Source organism: Phyllostomus discolor, chromosome 15 (assembly GCF_004126475.2).
Source record: "Phyllostomus discolor isolate MPI-MPIP mPhyDis1 chromosome 15, mPhyDis1.pri.v3, whole genome shotgun sequence".
Classification (NCBI taxonomy): Eukaryota; Metazoa; Chordata; class Mammalia; order Chiroptera; family Phyllostomidae; genus Phyllostomus; species Phyllostomus discolor.
This window is the reverse complement of record NC_040917.2, coordinates 12191240-12212161: the sequence shown is the minus strand read 5'-3', so window position 1 is coordinate 12212161 and position 20922 is coordinate 12191240. Positions and strand designations below refer to the sequence as shown.

At 56.9% G+C, this 20922-nt stretch overlaps 2 protein-coding genes across 2 annotated transcripts in view; one reads left to right on the top strand and one right to left on the bottom strand.

Moving 5' to 3' along the window:
* The window catches only part of AKT3 (AKT serine/threonine kinase 3), a 190461-nt gene extending 182988 nt beyond the window's left edge, over window positions 1-7473 (top strand). The window contains exon 14 of the mRNA XM_028531272.1: window positions 3899-7473. Coding sequence (XP_028387073.1) covers window positions 3899-3984 — 86 coding nt within the window. The 3' untranslated portion in view covers window positions 3985-7473. The remainder of the gene's footprint in view (window positions 1-3898) is intronic.
* Window positions 7474-9276: 1803 nt separating this feature from the next.
* The window catches only part of SDCCAG8 (SHH signaling and ciliogenesis regulator SDCCAG8), a 183513-nt gene continuing 171867 nt past the window's right edge, over window positions 9277-20922 (bottom strand). The window contains exons 17-18 of the mRNA XM_028531105.2: window positions 19123-19249; window positions 9277-9376 (exon numbers count right to left, since the gene is read on the bottom strand). Coding sequence (XP_028386906.2) covers window positions 9347-9376; window positions 19123-19249 — 157 coding nt within the window. The 3' untranslated portion in view covers window positions 9277-9346. The remainder of the gene's footprint in view (window positions 9377-19122; window positions 19250-20922) is intronic.

The window sequence follows — 20922 nt, the reverse complement described above, 5'->3', positions numbered from 1 at the left end:
TTTCTTTTCCTTTACATTCTTTCCTGTGTGTCTCTTCCTCTCGTTCCTTTATAAAAGGCAGGTCCGCTGGTAGCGGAAATGCACCCCGAGGGCCGGGAGCAGAAGAACCGCAGTGCAGGGCGGTGCCTGCCGCGGGCACCGCAGCAGATCAGAGAGGGGACTGTCCCCACTCCTCCTCCCGGGGCATGCGTGAACTGACCACTGAAACTCTGCGGCACTCCGGAAAATAACAGTTTTTGCTGATCTGACAAAAAAGAAATAAGCATGATATTGATTCATTCATGCTGGACGGCTATGGTTGCGTTGGCTGTTTTCATTCCTTTTATTGGACAGTCTAAGGGGAAAGAGCTCAGTGCCCCTGACTACATAGTCAGGCGTTGCAGGTTTTAAAAATTCTTGTGCTCATCAGCTGAACATGGCTCACTGGGTCAGAGCGCTGAAAGGCAAATGTGACGTCACATGTCATTCTGGCCAGGAGTTTTGCCTCTGGGGCTCATGGCCTGACAGCAAGGAGCTGGGAGCAACCTGCAGTGAAAGATGGGGTTCTGTGTGCTCGTGTGCTCCTCCTTCACACCTGCAAAAGGAACCTCCTAACTTGTGTGTGAAAAGGGGAGAGGATGAAACCCAGGGACACACTGAGCCTCCCCCAGCCCCACGGGGAGTGTCAGCTGCCGCCAGCGAGACTCAGCAGCCTGGCCGCCGCCGGGTTCAGCTGCGGAGTATCAGTCAGTGCAGTGCCACGTGTGGTTTGTCACCCGTGGTCGGGCGGCGGCCTCCCACGCTGTGCTGTGTGCCACTGCCAGACCCCTGGGGTCTCTGAATGTCGAGGACAGTGTCAGAAGGCCCGTGGAGTCGTGTGCAGGTGGCTGAGGACTGAGTGGGGACAGCGGGCACAGGCCTGGCATGGTTTGCTGGCCCGGGGTGGACGGGGGCAGAGGGACTGAAATGGTGGGTGGCACCAGTGAGTTGTTGGGTTGGCCCGAGGGCCCTTTCCCCCGCAGCGTCGGTGCTCGGGCTCGCAGTCCGAACGACTGATTCAGCCTCAGCCGTGGTCAGGCCGCATTGTTCCCCCACTTAAGCCCCTCCTGTGGCTTCCCATCGCACTCTGAATCCACACCGCTCACACCGGCCCACACAGCCCTGTCCGATCTGGGTCCCACCGCCTCTCCGACCTCCTCCTGACCCATGTCCCCCTCCATCCCTGCGTTCCAGCCACACCTTGAGCCTGCATCAGCTTCTTGATCCACAACACAGTAGAACTGAATGTTACAACATTGTTTTTTCAGGCATGTCGCATTTTACCACTAACAGCAACTCTGTTCTTGAAAGAATGTATGCCGTTTCAGACATGGGTTATGCTGGCTGAGCCCAGTGCCCCCGTGTCTTAGAAGAGGGCAAGGCTGAGACAGGGCAAGCCCGTACATCGCAGTAGCTCCTGGAGTGGCATCAGAATCCACCTAGGGTTGCGGGCCTGGTCTCATCTGCGTTTCCTGGGCATAGGTATACTGGCCTTGACCTGGGACTAGGCCACGGATGGCCCCCAAAACGTGTGTGTCTAACAGGTTTGCTAGTCTGGAGGACACTGTGAACTTGCCCTCTTACTTCGCAGTCCAAGGTCTAGAGAGGAAACCAGACGAAATTGCTCAGCGGAGTGGGCTGAGGCCAGGTGACCCCAGCGGCCTGTCCTGTGTGGCCGGGCTCAGCGGGCCCGCGCTCCTGCGGCCGGGACTGGTCTCGGGCCATGAACCACACCCCGGGCCCTTCCAGGGCACACAGGCAGTGCTCGTAGGTGGGTGGTCCTGGCTGTGTATTTCATAGGTCCCATTAGTGGACGGGTCACAGGAGAGTCGGTGGAGCCCGGCACTGGGATTGCATTTCCCGCCATCTTTCATGCTCCAGCTTGGAACAGCGGCGCGGGGGGGGGGGGGGGGAACCACGTGGCACTCCCACCGCTCAAGCAGTTTCGTTCGCACAAGCACAGCGGCACCAGCGCCATTAGGGCTTGTCTTCCCACTTGCCACCTTGCTTTCCTAAAGCAGAATGCAGTTATTTTTGTGGGACAAATCAGCAGTTAGAAAGGCAAAGTGTTCCTTTTGCACAAACCACTGCAGTAAGGTTCTGGGGCGTCCTCGCTGGTGTTAATTCACGGAGCGGGTTTGGGAACGGGTCATCCTGCATTACGTGCCTTGGTGGTGCTCTGCTTTCCTGTGCAGAAAAGGAGGATTTCTGTGACATCTAGTAGCTTTTGCTGCCATATAATTGCATTTGTTAAATGTTCTGAGAATATTAGACAACAGAGATTTGGGCGTGGAGGGCTGGGATGTGGAGCTGAGGCTTCTCTTGGGGTCTTTGGGTTTTGTTTTGTTTTTTTAGCATAGTTCACGTTCATTATCGCCATTGTGGCCTGTGAAGCTCCTCTCAGAACAGGAATGTCTGATGTCTGCTGATGGGGTGTGGCAGGCTCTGTCAGGCAGTTACCCATGTCACTGTCACCTGCTTCCAGTCCTCTCCCCCTGCAGCCCCACCTGCCCATGCAGCACGGAGGGCCCAAGACCCCGAGGTCCTGCCGCCTCGGCCCACGGCCCCTCCCTCAGACCAAGTGTGAGGAACCAGGAGCTGACTCTAACAAGGTCAAGGTCGGGCATCCTGTATAATCAGCTACAAGATTTAGTTTCTCTACCTTCAGAAGATTTCAGTTTCCTTTTCTCTAGAGTTTTTATACTTTGTGATTCGGCGATAGATACACCGTCCGCAGCTCCTACGTCTTTAGTAGAGGTAGAAGTGCTGTAGGAAGTGTTTCATCTAGAAGATGCATGTGGTTTGCCTGGTGCCTGACCGACACTTCAGACTCAGGAGGCAGAGCTTCCTCTGAAGCACAGTGGTACTGAGAAACGTGTCATTAAAAGGGGAGAAGCCCTTGGAGGTCAGTGGTTCGAGGGGAGCAGGAGCCACAAATCCACTCTATTCTGTGTTAAGAATAGAATACAGAAAAGGAGAACGGGAAAAGAGCCGAAAAGTTCCTTCTTCTTTGGAGGAGCACGGAGCATCATCCTTTGTGTGTGACGGGGGCAGTGCCCACGATTCGGCGGGATCTGGCCTGTGTTCTCTCCCGTCACACGGACCTGGTGCCCCGGAGACAGGCTGGGGAGCGGAAGGAAGGGCCGACGCATCTCCGCATGTGCCCGAGGAAGCGGAATGACTGTGTTGAAGAAGAGACGGTGGGGTCTTTGAGCTCAGCCTCACCTCACTCAGTCTCTGCTCCCTGTTTGTTCCCTGACAAACCCGCTCTTAGACGCTGACCTCTTTCCCTCTTTCTCTCTTCGTTCTAGTTTAAAGTTTTAGCCTAGGAAAACTGTGAATGATGAGGAAAGGCAGATACTACATGCAGAATAAGTGTAAAATCTTAAACGTGTAGTCCGGGACTCAGGTGAAGTGGAGTCACACGAAGCTTTACTTTTCAGTCACGTGGGAAGTGCCCTGAAGGGAAAGGACAAGCCTGTGAAGACAGTTGGCAGTGGATTCTAGGCAGACGATTCGGGTGCCTCAGATTCACTGCATCCGTCGTTCTGACGTGCACAGTTTCATGAAACTAAAGGATATTTGTTCCTTCTAATTAAAAAAAATCTTGTTTTCTTCAGTAGTGGCTTTTTAACTTACTGAGTCTGCGAACATGTCTTGAAGGTGATGCTTCGATGGTGTTATTTCCTCATAGGTCAGGGGTTTGAAATGGAGAGCCTTTTGAATTAAGTCTAGTTGCTGCGTGTTTCACTGATAAACGCGAGTTTCTAGGAGCAGTCGCCGCTGCTGGTCTTCGTTACGTTAGAAGTCAGACCCGTGCGGACGGGGCGGGGGGGCCAGAAACAGGCGTGAGACTAACGGAGCCGCTTGCCGCCCGCAGATGACGAGGATGGCATGGACTGCGTGGACAACGAGCGGCGGCCGCACTTCCCGCAGTTCTCCTACTCGGCCAGCGGACGCGAGTAAGCCTCCCTCACGCCGCCACTTCACCGTCACCTTGGGTTGGTCACTGAGAACAGTTCCCGGACATCACCCCGGTCCTCGCCCTGACAGACGGCAGGAGCGCCTGCAGCCACGAGCGGACCGGTCCCAGGTCTTCGCCCCTCGCCGCCTCTCGCCCACCCGAGAACACCCATAACGCAGATCCACTCGACTTTTCGTTTTTGCATGAACTTGTATCTCAGTCTAAGGTCTCATGCTGTTGCTGCTGCTGTCTTACTATTATAGCAACTTTAAGAGGTAACTTTACAATCTGGGGAAGTCATGAGCCCTCCACGGTCCGTTTGTGCACCAACCGCATCTTCTGACCTTTCCGTTTTCCCCTGACAGTGAAGGATGAGTGAGATACACTGATTCTAGGTACACTTGTTAACTTTCTAGAAGAGAAATCAAAAACTAATTAGACTAAGAAGATTTAGTGTATAATCCAGAACAAGCAACTGTGGAAGGGTGGTGGTGTGCATATGCAGATTTTAGTCGAGCATCTCAGAGCAGTGCATCAAGTAAGCATCTATCACTAAGATCTGGCGGAAACGCATCAGGAAGCGTTGGCGGGAAGGACTGAACAGCTGCTGAGGTACACGTACGTGTGTCTCTGTGTGTATTTAGGTTCCCGCCGGAGACCGCAGAGGAAGCTGGCGTTCCCCGTGGACGTCACGGGCTCTGCGGGGAAGGAAGCAAGTGCGTGCACCGCCGAGCCGGGGCCCGTCGAGGGCCTGTGGCAGGCTTGGCACCAGAGAGCCTTCTCCCCCCTGTGCTTGGGAACCTCTTTCCATGATAATATTTATCGCCTCTGATGGCTGAAGAATGTAGACAGGTATCATGATCCTGCTTTTCACCAAAACCTGTACACCAAGGGAAACAGCGTTTGCCGTATTTGCTTTGATTTTTAATTTCAGTTCTGCGGGAGTGAGCTTTTTCTCAGATGTCAGAACTTGGAATGTCCTGTTACGATTTTGTTTCTATCGCAGTAGTATTTATTTTTTAGTGATGAGCATCTGTGTCATGTTAGCCAATGCAGCTCCAACTTCCATAAAACAGACGTACTGCAGTTTCTTTTGACCCACGTGCGGGAATGCACACGTGGGGAGATTCATGCACTTTTTTCTCCTTTGTGACAAAATGGGGACGAGGCTCTGAAGTTGTACACACTGACTAGAATTTGGCTTTGGGAGGAGAGATGCTGTCATCTAACCCCTTGGTGCTAAAAATGAGGAAGCCCCCAAGTGCCCAGGCCAAGGGGTGAGCGGAGCAACGGGGTGGTGGCGTTCCCTCGTTGGAGGACTGAGATGTCAGGACAGCCCGACGACAGAATGAGGTGAAGAAAATTGAGACCCAGACGATGATAAATGAACCGACTTGGCAAAATAAACACATCCCAAGTGTTTCCGGAGGAGGCGGGCAGAGATGAGAACCCGGTGTGTTTATTCCGGTCCTGGTACATTTATCACTGAGTTAAGCCATCAGGGACACAAAACAAAACGAAACAAAAAGAACACCTCCAGCTTTTCTTTTTCTGTATATACTCACGTCCCCGAGTTCCAACATTTCTCACCGAACGGGGACCCGTATGCAAACCTCATCTTTCTCCTTCATTGACGACGATCTTCAGATTAAACCCTTTGGTGCTAGGAGCTGACGTTTTCCAAAGCAGCCTATGAGATCCGGGGGCTGGGGCCCTCCTGGCGCGGCAGGCGGGGGGCCGGTGGCCCCGTGGAGTGACCACGGAGATGTGTCTTAGGTAAACTATCTGACAGCTCCCAAATGGAAGACCACAGTGCGATGTAGTGTTGTGATGGCATCACTGGATGAAAGAGCAAGTGACTTTCTGAGCGGGACGAGTCACACTCTCATGCAGATGTCTTAGCCTCTGAGCGCCGGAAGTGTGGATTCACAGCCAGGAAGCCACTGCTGGCGGTGGGCGGGCCGCTGGGACTGCGGGGGCTAAAGGGCATTCTACTAAGGCAGCTAAGACATATTCAGACATAGGTCTTATCCTAGTTTTTCATATCTCTACCTGAGTGAAGTTCATCCTTAGTACTGAGTAGGAAGTTACAGTAAATGCTAGTTCACTCTTACACATATCGCTCCACTTTTTTTTTTCCCCACTTGGAATTATGTTGAATGTTTCACCGTGACAAGAAAGTAGACTAGAAGGTGTGTCTTGTAAGTTGTCTTGCATTCATTTTCTAAGAAAGAAGCAGATGGGAGGAGGGGGAGAGAGCTGAGACTGGCTGCTCACAGCATGGGGTCTGTTCAAGGGGAGGCGTGGCACCCGACACTGAGCGCATCGGTAGGTTTGGTTTGGTTTTGTTTTTTGGGGTTTTTTTTTTTGGTCTGTTTGTTTTTTGGGATTTTTTTTTCCAAACCTTAAAGTGATTTCCATGACCTTGGCCAAGGACGCAGCGTCAAGATTGGTGACAGCGTTGACAGTGCCCCAGGCTGGCCACTCCTCCCAACTGGCTGCCAGCCCCCAGCCCCTGATAGGGGCTGCACCGCCCCGCCCCAGGATTCTGTGCAAGTCCAGCCGGTGTTTACTTGGCTTCGACCTTGAGAATCGTCCCTTCCCCTCACTCCCAGGTGTCAGTCAGCTGGCGTGGAGGCATGAGAGAGAGACAGGAATGTGTCAGGGGAGGTTTCTCGAACTTCCCCTGTGTCTGCCCGTAGCTGTCGTTTGGATCCCGGCCGACAGAGAGGCCCGAACCCCGGCATCGTTCTAGCAGAACGCAGCTCCCACGGAGCAGACTCCACCTTGACCTGCGGAGCGGCCGTGACGTCTGCCCTCGCGGGGACAACGGGCCACTTCCGCGCGGCGTTTCGGCAGGGTGGCCCACAGCTTTGCTTTACACACTAATGCCATAGCATCATCCCAGTATTGTTTTCCATTTCCCACACCTGGTTTCCGGCTTCTTAGAGCTGACTGTTCTCGCAGGGGCCACTTGCTTCTCCTAGAGTACAAACCAAGGTAAGGCCTTCCTTACTAACTGCAGGGTCTATATACCACACCTCAGCGTACACACTTTGCTGCTACGTTTGTACTGTCTTCAGTAGAACTTCCTGACCTTGCTCCCGGTAGTGCATTACAGGCAAGCATGAAATGTAAAGTATTTATTTAAATAAAAAGAAAACCTCTAAATTGGTCATTGAATTACCTCCCTGTAGCTTTATAGTTTGTGACATTTCTTGACTTCTTTCATTAGATCCACGCAAGATCTAGTCATCTGGGTAAGGATTTTAAGCGGACGCAACCATGAACCCAAGAAACTGTATTACTCTTACCGTTGGTCATACTAAAACTGTTTATTTCCTGAAGCATATGACCCACAAGGATGTGAAATAAACTACAAGAAACTGTTTTTGTACACTGTACATCCTTAGTATTTTTACACGTATATGATAGGGTGCACATTATTTTCCTCGTACAGACAGCTCAAATAAAGCACTATGTCAATCTGCTACTTCTCTCTTTATTGTTGTTGGACGTGGTTCTGTGATCTCAGAAAATTAAATACTGTTCTGGAAAGAAGAAAGATTTTTAATAGCTCCACCTGGTATTGACCAGCCCTGTCTAAAGCGTGACAGGGAAGTGCGTGAATTTCTTAGGGCTCAGAACACACGTGGGATTATTTCGTTACTTTGCAGAGATGGCCCTAGTGCAGTTGTACCAACTTTGGTGAAGGACTCCGTCCAGAGGGGCGCCACTGGGCTCCCTCCTGGGCTGGGTTTAGGACAGACCCACTGTAGTAAAGCCAGGGGTGGGCCGTCTCCCTGGAGGTCTGTAAGACCCCAATCATCTTCATGCCAGACGGTCTGGGCCCAGAACTCTTAAGGCGTGTAGTTCATCAGTAGAGTCCTCCCAGGACGTGGCCCTGCGTGCTGCCTTTCTGAGAACTGATGCTTAGCGCTTCCTGGCAGATCCAGGTAGACGGGGTAACGGACTGGTGGGGCGATCGGCCGCCTGCAGTCCTGGTGGGTGGGGCCTTTCTCTGACTTTACCTCACAGACTCGCTGTCGCTGTCGTGGAACCTGGGCTTGCTCCTGCGGCTCAGCCAGCCCAAGGGACGGCTTGGGGACCAAAGCTGGTCGAGCACGAATGTGCAGGTCACACCTACATGCGCTCTTCCTTCACGAGGGCCACTGGGGTGGACGGTCCGGGAGGCTGACATCAAGTGACCTCGTATACTCCTTCAAAGGTGCTACTTTTAGAATATTGTATAACTTATTTCCTGTATTCCTAAACCAGAATTAGGGACAACTAACACACCTTGTGTAATAGCGTTTCTGTCTAGCACATTCGATGGCATCACAAACCTTCTGACTCTGAGTAGAAGTTCGGCTCTTGCGGGCGTGAACCTTTTCATGCTCCTGAGATGTGGGCGGTCTTTGCCCGTGTGCCGCCCCACACCCTCCGCAGCCCAACCCGCGCTGACTCGGGGGGCTGAGGCGGAGAGGGCGGTCACGTCGGCCGGCCATCGGGGCCTTGTCCCCGCGGCAAGTGCTCCGTTGTCCTCCTTGTGGCCGACACAGCATCTCTCCCACAGCATCTCGCCCATTTCTGTCCCTCCCACGCACTGGAGGGCCTCACTGTGTGTAGCTGAAACACTGAACTAAAATAAAGACCCGTGTCCAGACACTGACGAAAACTCTAAGGGATGTTGCAATCTCACCAAGTATGTTTTTCAGCCCCTCTCCAGTACTGCATGGGGGGGAAGACCCGACCCCACCGAGCCAAGATGCTTTTCTGTGTGTGTGTGTTGTTAGCCAAGTGGAGGGGCCAATGCCCAGGGTGGCCGGGTGCCTCCCCACGCACACCAGGTGGCAGGTTGGGGGCCCTCGGGGTCCTGCGGGACGCTGATGGGGGCAGAGGGGGCGGTGGTGTGCAGATTGCGAGGAGGGAGAGACACCGAGTGGCAGGGGAACAGTTCGGTCCTCGGTACCCTCTGGCCTGGTTAAAACATGTGCCTTTTCGGTGTGTTTTGTTCGTTCCGAGATGGAAAGTAAACATTACAACTCCAGTCTTTTCCAAAGCTCATTTATTGAAATCCGTGTGTGTAAGGTAGCGTACAAACGGGCAGGTTTAAAAATTCAGCGACATGAAGCCATTTCCTCACACCCACGCCGGGAGGTCTCCCCACGCCAGACTTCGGCTCCAGCCCGTCCGCCGTGCAGGCCCCGCTCGGGAACACGCGTGGTGGCGGCGACGGCGCGGCCCCTGCCGTCCGAGGCGGTGTCCAGCCGGAAGGTCGCGGTGCGCTGCGGCACATTACGTACAAACCAGATGAATGTAAATAACTCTTTGTAAGTCATTTATTTCACTGTTTCATCCAGGTCAGCAATCAGATTGTGGCATGCTGGGTAACTGGAAAAAAAAAGATAATAAAGAATAAGTTTAAATAGATCACGTTCTTCGATGTGATTTGTCTTCTCACTGGTTAACTCTCCTTTGGGTAAAAATGTAGCAAGTGTGTGTAAGCGACTGCACGGGAAGCTTGGTCCTCACCTTCCCCGCGGGCCAAAGCCCTCGTTGACGAGGAACACAAGGTGAGCTGCTTGTCAGTGCTTCAGCTCTGAAAACAGCCTGCATTCCGGGTGTCCGTGTCCCTTAAATACCAGCAGCCCGAGGGCAGGACGAGGCCCGGGCGCCACCCCTTCCCCGTGCGGGGAAGGGAGACCCAACCCTGCCAGGATCTGGTCACTGGCGACGGTTCAGACCCAGCAGCGAGTGACCCAGGGTGCAGGCCACGAGTCCCTGAGAAATTCCTGGGGAAACCTCCGAACTGGTAGCTGTAGACAACTCATTGTAATGCATAGACAGGCATCTCCCCCTGGAAACCACCTCCCGTGTTCTGGAAGAGGGGATTTGGTGCCCGGGGTTTGGTAGTTTTTAAACAGGTATCGCTGTTCCAAAACCGGCTCAGGAAAGGGAGGCTGAGGAGTCTCGAGGTAGCACTGAATTCCGCTGCCTGCCCTGGCCGGGAGCCTGGCTGGGCACGCGCGTTCAGACCACACCGGGGAAGGAAGGCAGAGGCCACTGGAAATGGTAGTGGTCCACCGAACTCGAGTCCCTGCCCTTGGCTGTGTGAGAAGCCGAACAAGATGCAGGCCTCCCGGCACAGTGCCCAGTCCCTCAGCTGGACGGGGCGGGACAGAGCTCAGAAGCGATCTCCCGGATCCCAGTTTTCACTCCCGCAGATAAATGGGAACGTGATGGGTGCAGAGCCAGGGGCCGGCCCAGTCTCTGCAGCCCGGGGACAGGCGGCCCTCGCACCTCCCGCTGCAGGTTTCTGGGAGGGGAATTGGAAGAGGTGGTGCTTGTGAAGCCGACTTAAGCCGCGATTGCTCTCAGAGGAGTTCCAAGCCAGGGCGGTGTCCTGAGCTGAGACCAGAATTCATGTGAGAGACGCGTGTGAAAATCAGTCTGCTGGCTTTTTTAAAACCGAGACAAGAATGTTTACATTTCAGGGAGCTTTCCCAGGTATGCAAGGCACACTGCTCATGACTACAGAGCGTGAGTCTGTCGACAGAGTGCAATTACAGTAGTACGTGCACACCCACCGTGTGAGGGCTGGGGGTGGGGGCAGAGGTGGGTGGACCCTCTCCCAGCCCCAGAAGGCTCTGTTCTCCGGTCTCCCTGAGTGGGCCACAGGGAGCCCCCAGTGCCCCAGGGCCCTGCCTTGGCAGAAGGGGTCCCCTGCTGTCCCGAGTCTCACACTCAGTGCAGAGGCTGCCTGCTAGCAGCTCTGTTTGACCGTCCAGCACGGTGTCCACTGAGGGGACCAGCCCAGGGCGGCTCTGCCACGCCGGGCTTCGACGGCTCTCTGCTCTGCACTCACCTGGGCGCCCTGGAGGCAGGCTCACTCTCTAACCGTAAAACCTGAAGGATGTCTTTGACGGGCATGAACCACAAAAGGCACATTTTCAAATGAAAAACTGAATGCACCCATGACACACCCGGTTCAGAACAGTGGTCAAGTCCTGAAGGCGACGGAAAACGGATGACGGGGTTCGCCTTTCTTAACCCAGGCTCTGGGAGGCGCATTTCCCCTGGTGGGTCCTGGTGTGGACTCCGGGGCCAGCCAGGAAATGGTCACCACCTGACCCGTTCCCAGCCGGCGTGCCAACGGCTCCGCTGCGCCAGGGACCCCCGTCCCGTCCAGGGGGCCCGCTCAGGAGCATGCAGAGGTGCTGCCCTCCGCAGGGAGCAGCCGCACTGAGTCCCCCGCCCCCTCCCCGCCCCCGCAGCAAGTCTGCCGTCACTTCTCTGCGACAGCTCTGTGTTCTCTGGTTTTGGTGAGAAGGCTTGCCTTCGCCCTCCCTTTTCCACGGTGTCACTCACTGTCCTGCACCGGGTCCCCGGCACCTGCTAGTGCCCGGCTTCTGGCGACGTTCGGTCAGCGTCTGGCTGAGGAGAGGGTCGACCCTGTTGCATCACCGTTTTGTCTGCTGCCTGCAGCACTGCCCGCCACCCGCCGCCTGCGGGAGCCCCGGGAGAGGACACAGCTCAGTGCCTCCCCGTCCTGTCGGACGTCTGGGGAAGGGTTAGCACAAACCAGGGGGAGAGAGGCCTCAGGTACCTCCCAAAGCGGGCTTCTCGGCCACCGCTCCTGGGGGATGTCAGCCACACTGAGTTCTGGAAAGTTGGTTCCTTCGTGCACTCGGCAACCACCAGGGTCCGGCTGTGCGGGAGAGGCGGGGACGCAGGTGGGGACGCAGGTGCCCGTGGGACCGCAGCTGTCTGAGATCTGAGCTATGGCTTGAGCCCTGGGCCCCCATCCCCCCTTCCTTCTGCCTTTGAGCTTGTCACCAGGGCTGTGGCCTCCTGGGTAGCGTGGCCACATCTGCAGTTGTCCGTGCTGCCCTACAGGTCAGAGGGGGGCCCGCAGGGCGCCCGGCAGCAGCTCTCCTGAAAGACTGTCCACAGCTGTCACGCCTGCCCCATCCACGGCCAGCCCATCAGGGCTAGCCCATTTCCTCTCTTCTCCTTTCCTCTCTTGCCCTTTGAAATGCTGACTGTGCCTTCTCTCCACAAACCCTGACTTTTGTGTCTAACGTATTTCTCAAGTCTGACTTTAAATTCAGAGTTAAAGACACGAGGCTCTCCTTGACCCTGGCTGTTCCCCAGGCACACGCACTGTGGGGGGCCCAGTACAGCCTTTTCTGCTGCTGTGTCCCCAGGCATGGGCGTGCGGGGCCCAGGGCACCCCGGGGCCTGCTCACCAGAGGCACTGGGGGCTCCCCAGCCAGGTCTGCGCCCAGCCTCTCAGCAGCCTCTTGGGCAGCCTGCTGCTACCCCCTGCTGTCTACCTTACTCTGGGCTGTTTCTGCTTCTGCGAGGCTGCGGCAAGGGCCCTGTCTTTGGGCCTCCGGCAGGAGAGCATCTATTTTTAACTAGAGGGCAGATCCACCCCCCTTCACCCCCACGGGGCGTTTCAAAGCCTGGCCAGGGCTGATGGAGCTCCAGGACTGCAGCAACGCCCCCACCCCAAGTCCTGTCCTCAGTCCACACCCCCAGGGCCCAGCTAGGGCCCCTCAGGCAAGCCGCCTTGCCCTTGGGGGGGACGCCCGCCCTCTTCCACCTGGCCTTGGCCTTGGCCCTGGCTGGGCCCTGTCTCTCTAGAGATTTGGTTGCTACCTGTGGACTTCGCAGTTCTGTTCGCTTCACCTCTCCGGGCCTTGTTTTCCTGTTTGTGTAAAGAAGTTGTTACACGATTCATCCCTGAGGCCCCTTCACGCCTGCCCCAAGTGTGGGGCCAGCGCCGCTGGCTTCCTAACATCCCTACTGGGCACAGGGTGACGCAGGAGCTCCCTCTTAAAGGGACGCTGGTTCCACGGTTTTTTCAAACCGGAAGCTGAGTGACATGGCAGCTCAACAATCTCCCTGAAGTGCTGCGGAGCTGAGACTCGAACCTGGCAGTGGAGCGGCTGGGCTCTTGCAACGCCACTCTGACCGGCACAGTGAGAGCCCACGAGCAGCTCGGCTGCGGCTGTGGGATTCAATCAGGAGCAGTGCACAGGCCGCCTGGGGTTAAGGCGCCCACCCAGGAGCTGGGGGCGGCACCGATCTGGCCAGGGGGCGGTGCCCTCCGCAGCCCTCGCAGGACTCCGTGGAGAGGTGGTCTCAGCTGTGACCGCTGAGCTGTGTGACAGCAGTGGCTTCCCACCCAGCACAGGGCACAGGGCCGCCTCTGGGTCAGTGGAGTCCTGCCTCCCCTGCCCCTCCCCGCCAAAACACAAGTGACCACAGCTCCGGCTGGGCCCCTCGTCCCTCCACTGGGCACAGGCTTTCTTGGATTCTGCCTGTTGCCAGCTGCAGAGCGGGCAGGAGGTCAAGGCTGAGTCTCCTGGCCCCAGCTCCTCCTCCTGTCCTCCTGGGCCCAGGAGGGCCATGACCACAAAGGGCCCCAGTGGCACTGCCTCTGGGCTCCACAAAGGGACAGACTATGGAAGCCGCAAACCCGAAAAGGTGCAGGCAGGAGAGCCTTCCTTGTAGAGGAGGCAGGGACCCGATTCCTCGGTTTTCTGGGAAACGGCATCTTGGGACTGGACTTGGGGCTGGGCCGTGGGGGGAGGCAGGGAGCCGGTGCCAGGAAGGGAGGGGTCAGTCGGAGGACGCGCACGCCCCAGGGCCTGGCATCTGCTGGGCGCGCTCTCCCCTCCCCCGAGCTCACGCAGACTTGAGGAGTCCCGTCTGCAAGTCGCAGGGCCGGGGCCTGCCATCCTGCGGCTTTCTGGAGCCCCAGAAGTCGCGAGGCGTCCCCCGCACACGGGCAGGTGTCTGTGTTTTCCCTGAACCACGTTTCCATGGTAAACAGAGCCTGAGAATTCCCCAAGGACAGACCGTGTCGCCGACAGCAGAGAGAGGCGCCTCTGGCTGCCTCGTGCTGGAAAGCGTTGAAAATCAAGACGTTGACATTTGGGGTTGCGATGTGACGGAATCACAGCCTTTTAAAGGCAAGAACCACTTATCTATCCACCCTGCATGCAATATTCAGTGTTTTGTTCACTTGTCTAATTGGATTAAAATATTTAGCTCCCTTTAAAATCTTGATTGCGAATTTATATTGCAAAATGGAATGTCTGACTCGGGAAGCGGTCCGCGGAGCACATGTATCTGCGGAGACACACATTTCCATTTCCTTTTCCCCCTTGAGTCTGCCTCGCAGATGACTCGCTCTCGGACACAGAGAACCGTTAACGGGAGAGGGAGTCTGGCTTCAGAGGAGCCGGATGCACTTTTCAACAATGAGCCCGCACGGGGCCTGCGGCGTGAAGACGGGAAAGTTAGACGCCGCCGTGCGCGTTGCTCGGGGAAGCTTCGGGGGCGTTCCGGACCCTCAGGGGAGCCGCGCAGCGCCACGCCGGGGTCTGATGTCATCTTTGCAAACACCCAGGCAGCAGGGAGTTAATGACATTTGAGCTGCATATGTTCGAGTGTGTTTAAAAAAATATGCAAGTCACTTTGGTTGACAGTGTCTTGTACACAGTTTTGAAAGAATCAGGGCAAACTTTAACAGAGTCAGTTTTTATTTGAAAAATATTTTCTGGGAATGTATCAGTGTTTATTTTTGAGACTGACAATTCGGGTGAAAATCAGGATAAAAACAAAAAAACAACAATTTGGTTGAAATCAAATTGTTTGTTTTCATCTATTTAGAATTCTTTCCAAAAAAAAAAAGAGAAAAAACTTGGTTTGGGAGGAGGCTTTTTAATTTATTTTATTCAGTGTATTTGCTGTTCTATTAAGCACCATCTGTCTTCAGGTAGCGAAGTTCACGAAAGCACCTGCACCCGCTGGGGACGACCCCACAGACCCTGTGGACCCCTCCGAGTCCCGCTCGGCCTCGCACAAGTCCCTGGGCAGGCCCTGCCTCCCCACTGGCCCCGCCCCCAGCTGGCCCCGCCCCCACTGGCCCCGCCCCCAGCTGGCCCCGCCTCCCAGCGGCCTCCGGGAGCTCTCCGTTCTGAAGCTGTCCCCTCCCTCGGCTTCAGGTCACAAGTGGGCCTGATTCCCTTCATCATCTCCTGGGCCTCCGTTTCTCGAGCTGGGGTTTCAGCTCTTCCCCAGCGTCCTTCGGTGGGACCAGACCAGGCCCGTGACTCCGAATAGAATCACATGGGGCTGCGGGGTCCACCCACACGTTCCCATCAAACTGGAGATTAGATTCGCCGCCAAGGAGGCTCAAGGGTCACAGGGCCACCGGGGGCCTCACGGACGAGTCAGTGTCGGGGCCGTTTTAGAAACGGTAAGAGAGTCATCCAAAAGGGACCGCAAAGGACCCGGCCCCGGCCCAACGGAGGACGGAACCAACCAGCCTGTTGGGTGGCTGCTGTCAGAAAACCCAGATCGACCGAAATCACCTTCGTCACCAAACACGCCAGCGAATACAGGAACCGTGAGGGACGAGACGGCCCTCTAAGTGGACAGACGGCTTCGCTCCTTTCCCGCTCTCAGAGGCCATTCTCCCCACAAAGGACTCTCATTTCTTCACCAGCTGGCACCCCCTCCCTGGCGGGGGGCTAGTGTCCCGGGGCACTGGGTCACGGACTCCTGCCCTGCCTCCCAGCCCTCAGGCCTCGCCTGAACTCCCCAGGGACCCGGGGTCCTGTCCTGGACACCAACCAGGTCTGCCCCCGCAGGAGCTGCCTCAGTGAGCGCGGGACCCGCATGCAGACCGCGGCAGACGGTGGCACCAGGGGTGTGCCTGCCAGGGCCCGTTCCTAAAGTCCCTCCCACCCCGAGGGAGGCAGGCGGTGAAGATAGCCATTGCTTTTCGGCAGCACTACACCAAGAACAAGCCGCTCAAGGAGCCTTGAGCTCAGTCAGTGGCTGCACCCTGACCCACCGCCCCTGGGGCGGCCCCAGGGCCCGCCCGCTCTGATCGGACTGGCGAGGTGGGACCTCTCCCAGCCAAAACTGACCCCGAGGCGCAGTCAGGCCTGAGACCAGCTCCCTCCGCCAGATGCGCTGTGGCGCGCGTTTCAGAACTAAGCCGACACGAGTCACAACCATCCGGCCTTCTAGGCAGACTACATGTTTCCTGTCAGAGGCCACAGGCCAGCCTGGGGGCCCGTCACCTGCTTCAGGGCACAGGGCTGGGTACAGGGGAACAAACCTGGGAGGTGACTCAGCTCAGAGCCGCTGCCCCGGCCAGGAAATATCCGCGCTCCTTTGCATCTTAGGTGCGCAGAGATTTTCAGAGTCTGACGTTGACATGCAAAATTATGTGATTGTGCTCAATGCAGCCAGGCTGAGGAAATGCAAGCCTTTAGCTGAAAGCATCCCGAAACCAGAGAATCCTGGGGCAGGCGGCAGCCTTACTCACTTCAAGGGCTCGTTGGGAGCCGGGCTCACCAGTCAAGTTTATTGCGTGGCCAAAGTAGGCGAAGTCCATGCTTGGGTGGCGGGAGCAGGCCTTGGGTTTAGATATTCGGCAGAGAGCTTGTTAACCCCGGTCCCCCCTCCTCTCTGAACACCCGTATTGGCTGCTGCAAGCCAACGGTCCCTCAAACAAGCTTCTCCGGTCACGTTCATACTGAAATTATTCCCCAGGGAACGCGTGGCTCTGAAAGACCCCCCTCCCCCGGCCCAGAGAGGAGCCAGAGAGGCTAGTGTCAGACAGCACAGGACGGCCAGACCGTTATGTAGCTTCAGGCGAGGGAAGAAAGACCTGCTCGTTTTTCTGAGGGTTGTTTTGAGGTTCGGGGGTTTTTCTTTAAGGATTTCATTTGACCACTCTCAGAGGTTTCTAAGCACCGAGGGTCCAGGGGAGGTCTGGGTGGACATGGGTAGGCAGGTGCGGAGTTAAAAGGCCAACCCCGTGTGATAGTGAGCCAGTCCAGAGCCCAGAGGGAACCGCCCCGCAGAGAGGACGCCCCGCAGTCTGCTCCTTAGGGAGCTCCTGGCCCTGAGAAGCCGAGACCCACTCAGGCCATGAGTCGCGTCCCTCCCCTGTCCCCGGCGGGAGCCTGGTCACCCGTCCAAGGCCCAGTGCCTTGATCTTTGGCCGGCACCACCCAGGGTGTCCCACAGGACGGGCTGGACCGTCAGGTTCTGGGCATGTCTGAAGTGTGGGGGTGGAAAGGGAGCCCTGCCACCCGCTGCCAGTGCCCCTCCCCCCCGCCCCACCTCTGCCTTCCCTGGGCTCCTCAGGGTCTCTCAAGTGTGGGGGGGGGGCGGGGACAGAAAGAGGGACACTCGACGCTGCCTCAGTGTACTGTGTACGGCTGTCCCCCACTCCAGTGCCCCTTCGGGCTGGGCTGGTCCAACGCTCATTGTGCAGATGGGGAAACTGAGGCTCAGCAGAAACGTCAGGGACTTGCTCAGGGCCACACAACATGACACAGCGGGGAACCATTCCCCGTTCTTTGTGCCCGCAGACACTGCCAAGGCTCTCAGGCCTCCGTGTCCCCCCAGATGACCCAAATGGCCTGTTACAATGCAGAGCCCAGGGCCCTGGGCCAGAGGTGCTGCCGCGGTGTGTGTGAGCCAAGGTCCTGGCAGCTGAGGTCCTTGTGCTTATTTCTTCACAAGCACCTCCGATGACGGTGCGTGGTCTGTGCCTGGGACTGGGAGCCACGGGCACCCCCCTTCCCTGTGAGCAGCCGCAGAGGCTCCGGGGACAGACAGGTGCGCGTGCGTCCCCAGCATGGGCTCAGTGACCGGACGGGTGTGTGTGGGGAGCGGGGGAACGTCCCCTACTGGCTGGGAAACAAATGAGCACTTTGCAGAGGGATCTGGTGGGCTGAGTGGGAAAGATCACTCAGAGGACAGTGGCGCCGGATACCCATTCGGCACATGGTCATTTTGAAAGGACAATGAGAGACGATTTCTCATCCTTTTCATTTCCAGATGCATTTCCCCATGAATCATGCCCGGCACGTGCGTGTGACATGCCCCGGGCACTCGTGGGGCACCTGGGCCCAATCCTGATGACAGGCGGGGGCCACGGCCGCCCACGGACAACCCTGGCGTCCAGCAAACTGCAGGGTCGGGCGGAGGCTCCGCCTCCCTCACCGGGAGAGAAGTTATTTGGGGGGGGGGGGCAAAGGCCTCACTCTGTGCTCCCAACTCAGCTGGAGGTGCTTTCTTTCCTCTGCCAGCTGCGGTATCACCCGGACAGGAGACGCCTGGGCCTTGGAGTCAGAGGCTCCACGTCAGGGTCCCTACTTGCTAGCTGTGCAGCCTTGCTTGGGCCTCAGTTTCCCTACCTGTCGAATGGAGACAGTGGTCCATCCTGCAGGGAAAAGGGAGTGACTGTATGGTATGTGGGACCCTGCCAGCATTCCAAACCTCCCTCTCTTTTTTTGTTTGTTTGTTTCTTTTATCCTCAGCTGAGGACATTCTTCTTTCATTGCTTTTAGAAAGAGAGGAAGGGAGAGAGGTAGAGAGAAACATCAACGGGTCTCCTTCTCGTATGTACCCCGACCAGGGATCGAACCCACAACTTGGGTATGTGCCCTGACCGAAAACGAACACACAACCTTTCAGTCTGCAGGACGGCGCTCCAACCAACTGAGCCGCGCTGGCTAGGGTGGCAAGTTATTCTTTTTCTGCACCTTTTATTTTTCAGTGAACTTCTTTTGTTGTTGTTTGGTTTAAAAATGTCTTTTTAAAAGGGCTTTTTTAATTCTCCCCACCCCCCAGAAAGTCTTAGCTCACTTACCAGTCAGGTCACTTAGGATGAGATTTGTGCATCCCACTCCCGCTAACCTCCCTCACTGGGGGCACCCCCTCCCCCAACCGGTGCAGGCGGTAGGCCTCCTGCAGGGGCCCCTCCGGCTAACTCCCAGACGCCTCCCCACCACCCAGCCCTCCTGTCCCGGCCTCCTGCAGGCGCAGGTGCCGACGTTCAGCACGCGGTGCGTTTTCTTCATTCTCGGGCCTGTGCTCCGGCAAACATTCAGCTCCCTCGGGAGGACAGGCCCACCCTGTACCCCACCTTTCCCTGGGCCCACACTGTGCCCCACCCAGTCTTCAGGACCGCCCTCCTGGCTTATCAGCTGCCTGTTAAAATGCAGACAGACCTCGGTGTGTCCTGTGTCCACTGGGGGGGTGAGCCTGCCCAGACGCCCCCACCCGGCCCTGGGCGTGCACCTGCACTGTACCTGGGATCTCAGTTGCTCCACCTCCTCCGACAGGGTCTGCCTCTCCAGCAGGAGCTGGGTCTGCCTCTGGAGTAGCTGCACCAGCTGCTGGGCGGTCGCCTGGCCGTGCTTGTCCAGCTGCCGGAGCCTGGAGGAAAAGCCACCACGGAATCAGACAGGGGTCCTGAGAACAGGGGCGAGGGCCAACTGCAGCCCTGTTGACGTGGCCCGTTGCTTGCGCGTCCCAGGCAGTGCCTGGCAGTGAACTTGAGCTGTGGTCGAGGGTGACCCTGAGGAGGGAGGCCTCGGCCAGCAGTGGCCCTTGGGCTGCATTTGGCAACGTGAAGGGAGTTGTACCGAGTGGGAAAGGAAATAGGCGGACTCCATCAGCAAACACACAGATCTGGTTGGATAACTAGAAAACCTGAAACCTTACACTCACAGAGGTCAAAGGCCTCCATTGTTCGTCTGGAACTATCTGGCCCCAACGCCAGCCCAGGCCGGGCCAGGGGCGAGGAGGGCGGGGACGCTGGCTCTCCACCATCCACCACTCAGTCGATCACGCGCAGCAGCGCCGCTGACCAGATGTCTTCAAAGATCCTAAATTTGTCATTCTGCTGATGGGCTCTCCTCTCCAGACTTGCTAATTCACTCCAACTATTATGCTCATTTGCCCACAGACGCTTCCTGTGCAGCGGGTAGCACACCCGCCGAGGAAAAGTAGGTTTCGGATTAAATTTAGAGTTGAACAAGTAGCCAGAACTAACTGTTCTGGAGAGAAGCTCGCCGTCCGCGCGCCCTTCCTTGCAGTCCTCGCCCGCCAACAGCGTCAACGGTGAAATAAACGTGTATTTTCCACACGTGGAATAAGAGGATGTTTACGCTCAGGATGCATCTCCAACTCCAGGCCGCCCGTCCCACACCGACTCCAAGACCCGAAGCCTGTTCCGCAGACAGCGGCCTTGGCTGCCCTGGCTTCCAGCTCCCCGGCGGCAGGCTTCGCGGGAGGGATCTGGGCACAACTAAACATTCACCAGTGCTACCCAAACCCAGGGGGGCTTGCCTCCTGGGGTGCTCTCTTCGACAGTGGGGCGTGGTCGTCCTGGGGAGTTTTACTCACTCCCAGCGAGCAGCCGGACTCACGCCCGAAGCTCCGCCTCCCAGGAGGCGGGCTGTCCGTGGGCTACTCTTCCTGGGCTGGGTTCCTGCCGGGGGTCACCCTGTTTACAGCTGGTCTGCTACATTTTACCATTTGGCAAGGAGAGCCTTTAGGAAGCACGCGTGGCCTAGGCCTCGAGACCTTAGTGCTATCTAACAGCAGGACAGAGATGAGGCCTTAGGCGTGGGCAGGCTTTTCACTCAAAATGACGCGGCCTCTGGAGGCAGCCACTTTGTGCAGGCCCTCCTCCCCACAGTGTCCTGAGGCGTGGGCACTCTCAGCAGGTGTCCAGCTGGCAGGGAGCAGGCTCACAGGGCCCTCCCACCCCTAGGTCCCAGCCTAGGCTGACCACGCCCACAAGCCCATGCCCCGCCCACTGGCCTGCACTCCACTGGTTCCAGAGGAGAGACAGGACTGAGGGCAGGACTCGCTTCTTCCTTCCTGTCTCTGTGGCTGTTCAGGGTCAGGTTCAGGTGCTCCCTCACCCCCGCGCCTGGGCTGCAGGACAGGCCCTACCCAGCCTCCCAGGAACGGGCTGGGGGCAGAGCTCCACCACAAGAATCCTCCACCCAAGGGCACCCTCCCGCTTCTAGACTGTACCAATGATGGGAATGTCCCCTTTCCCTGTCACCCTCCTCTGCTCTTGGAGGAAGAAAAAGGTT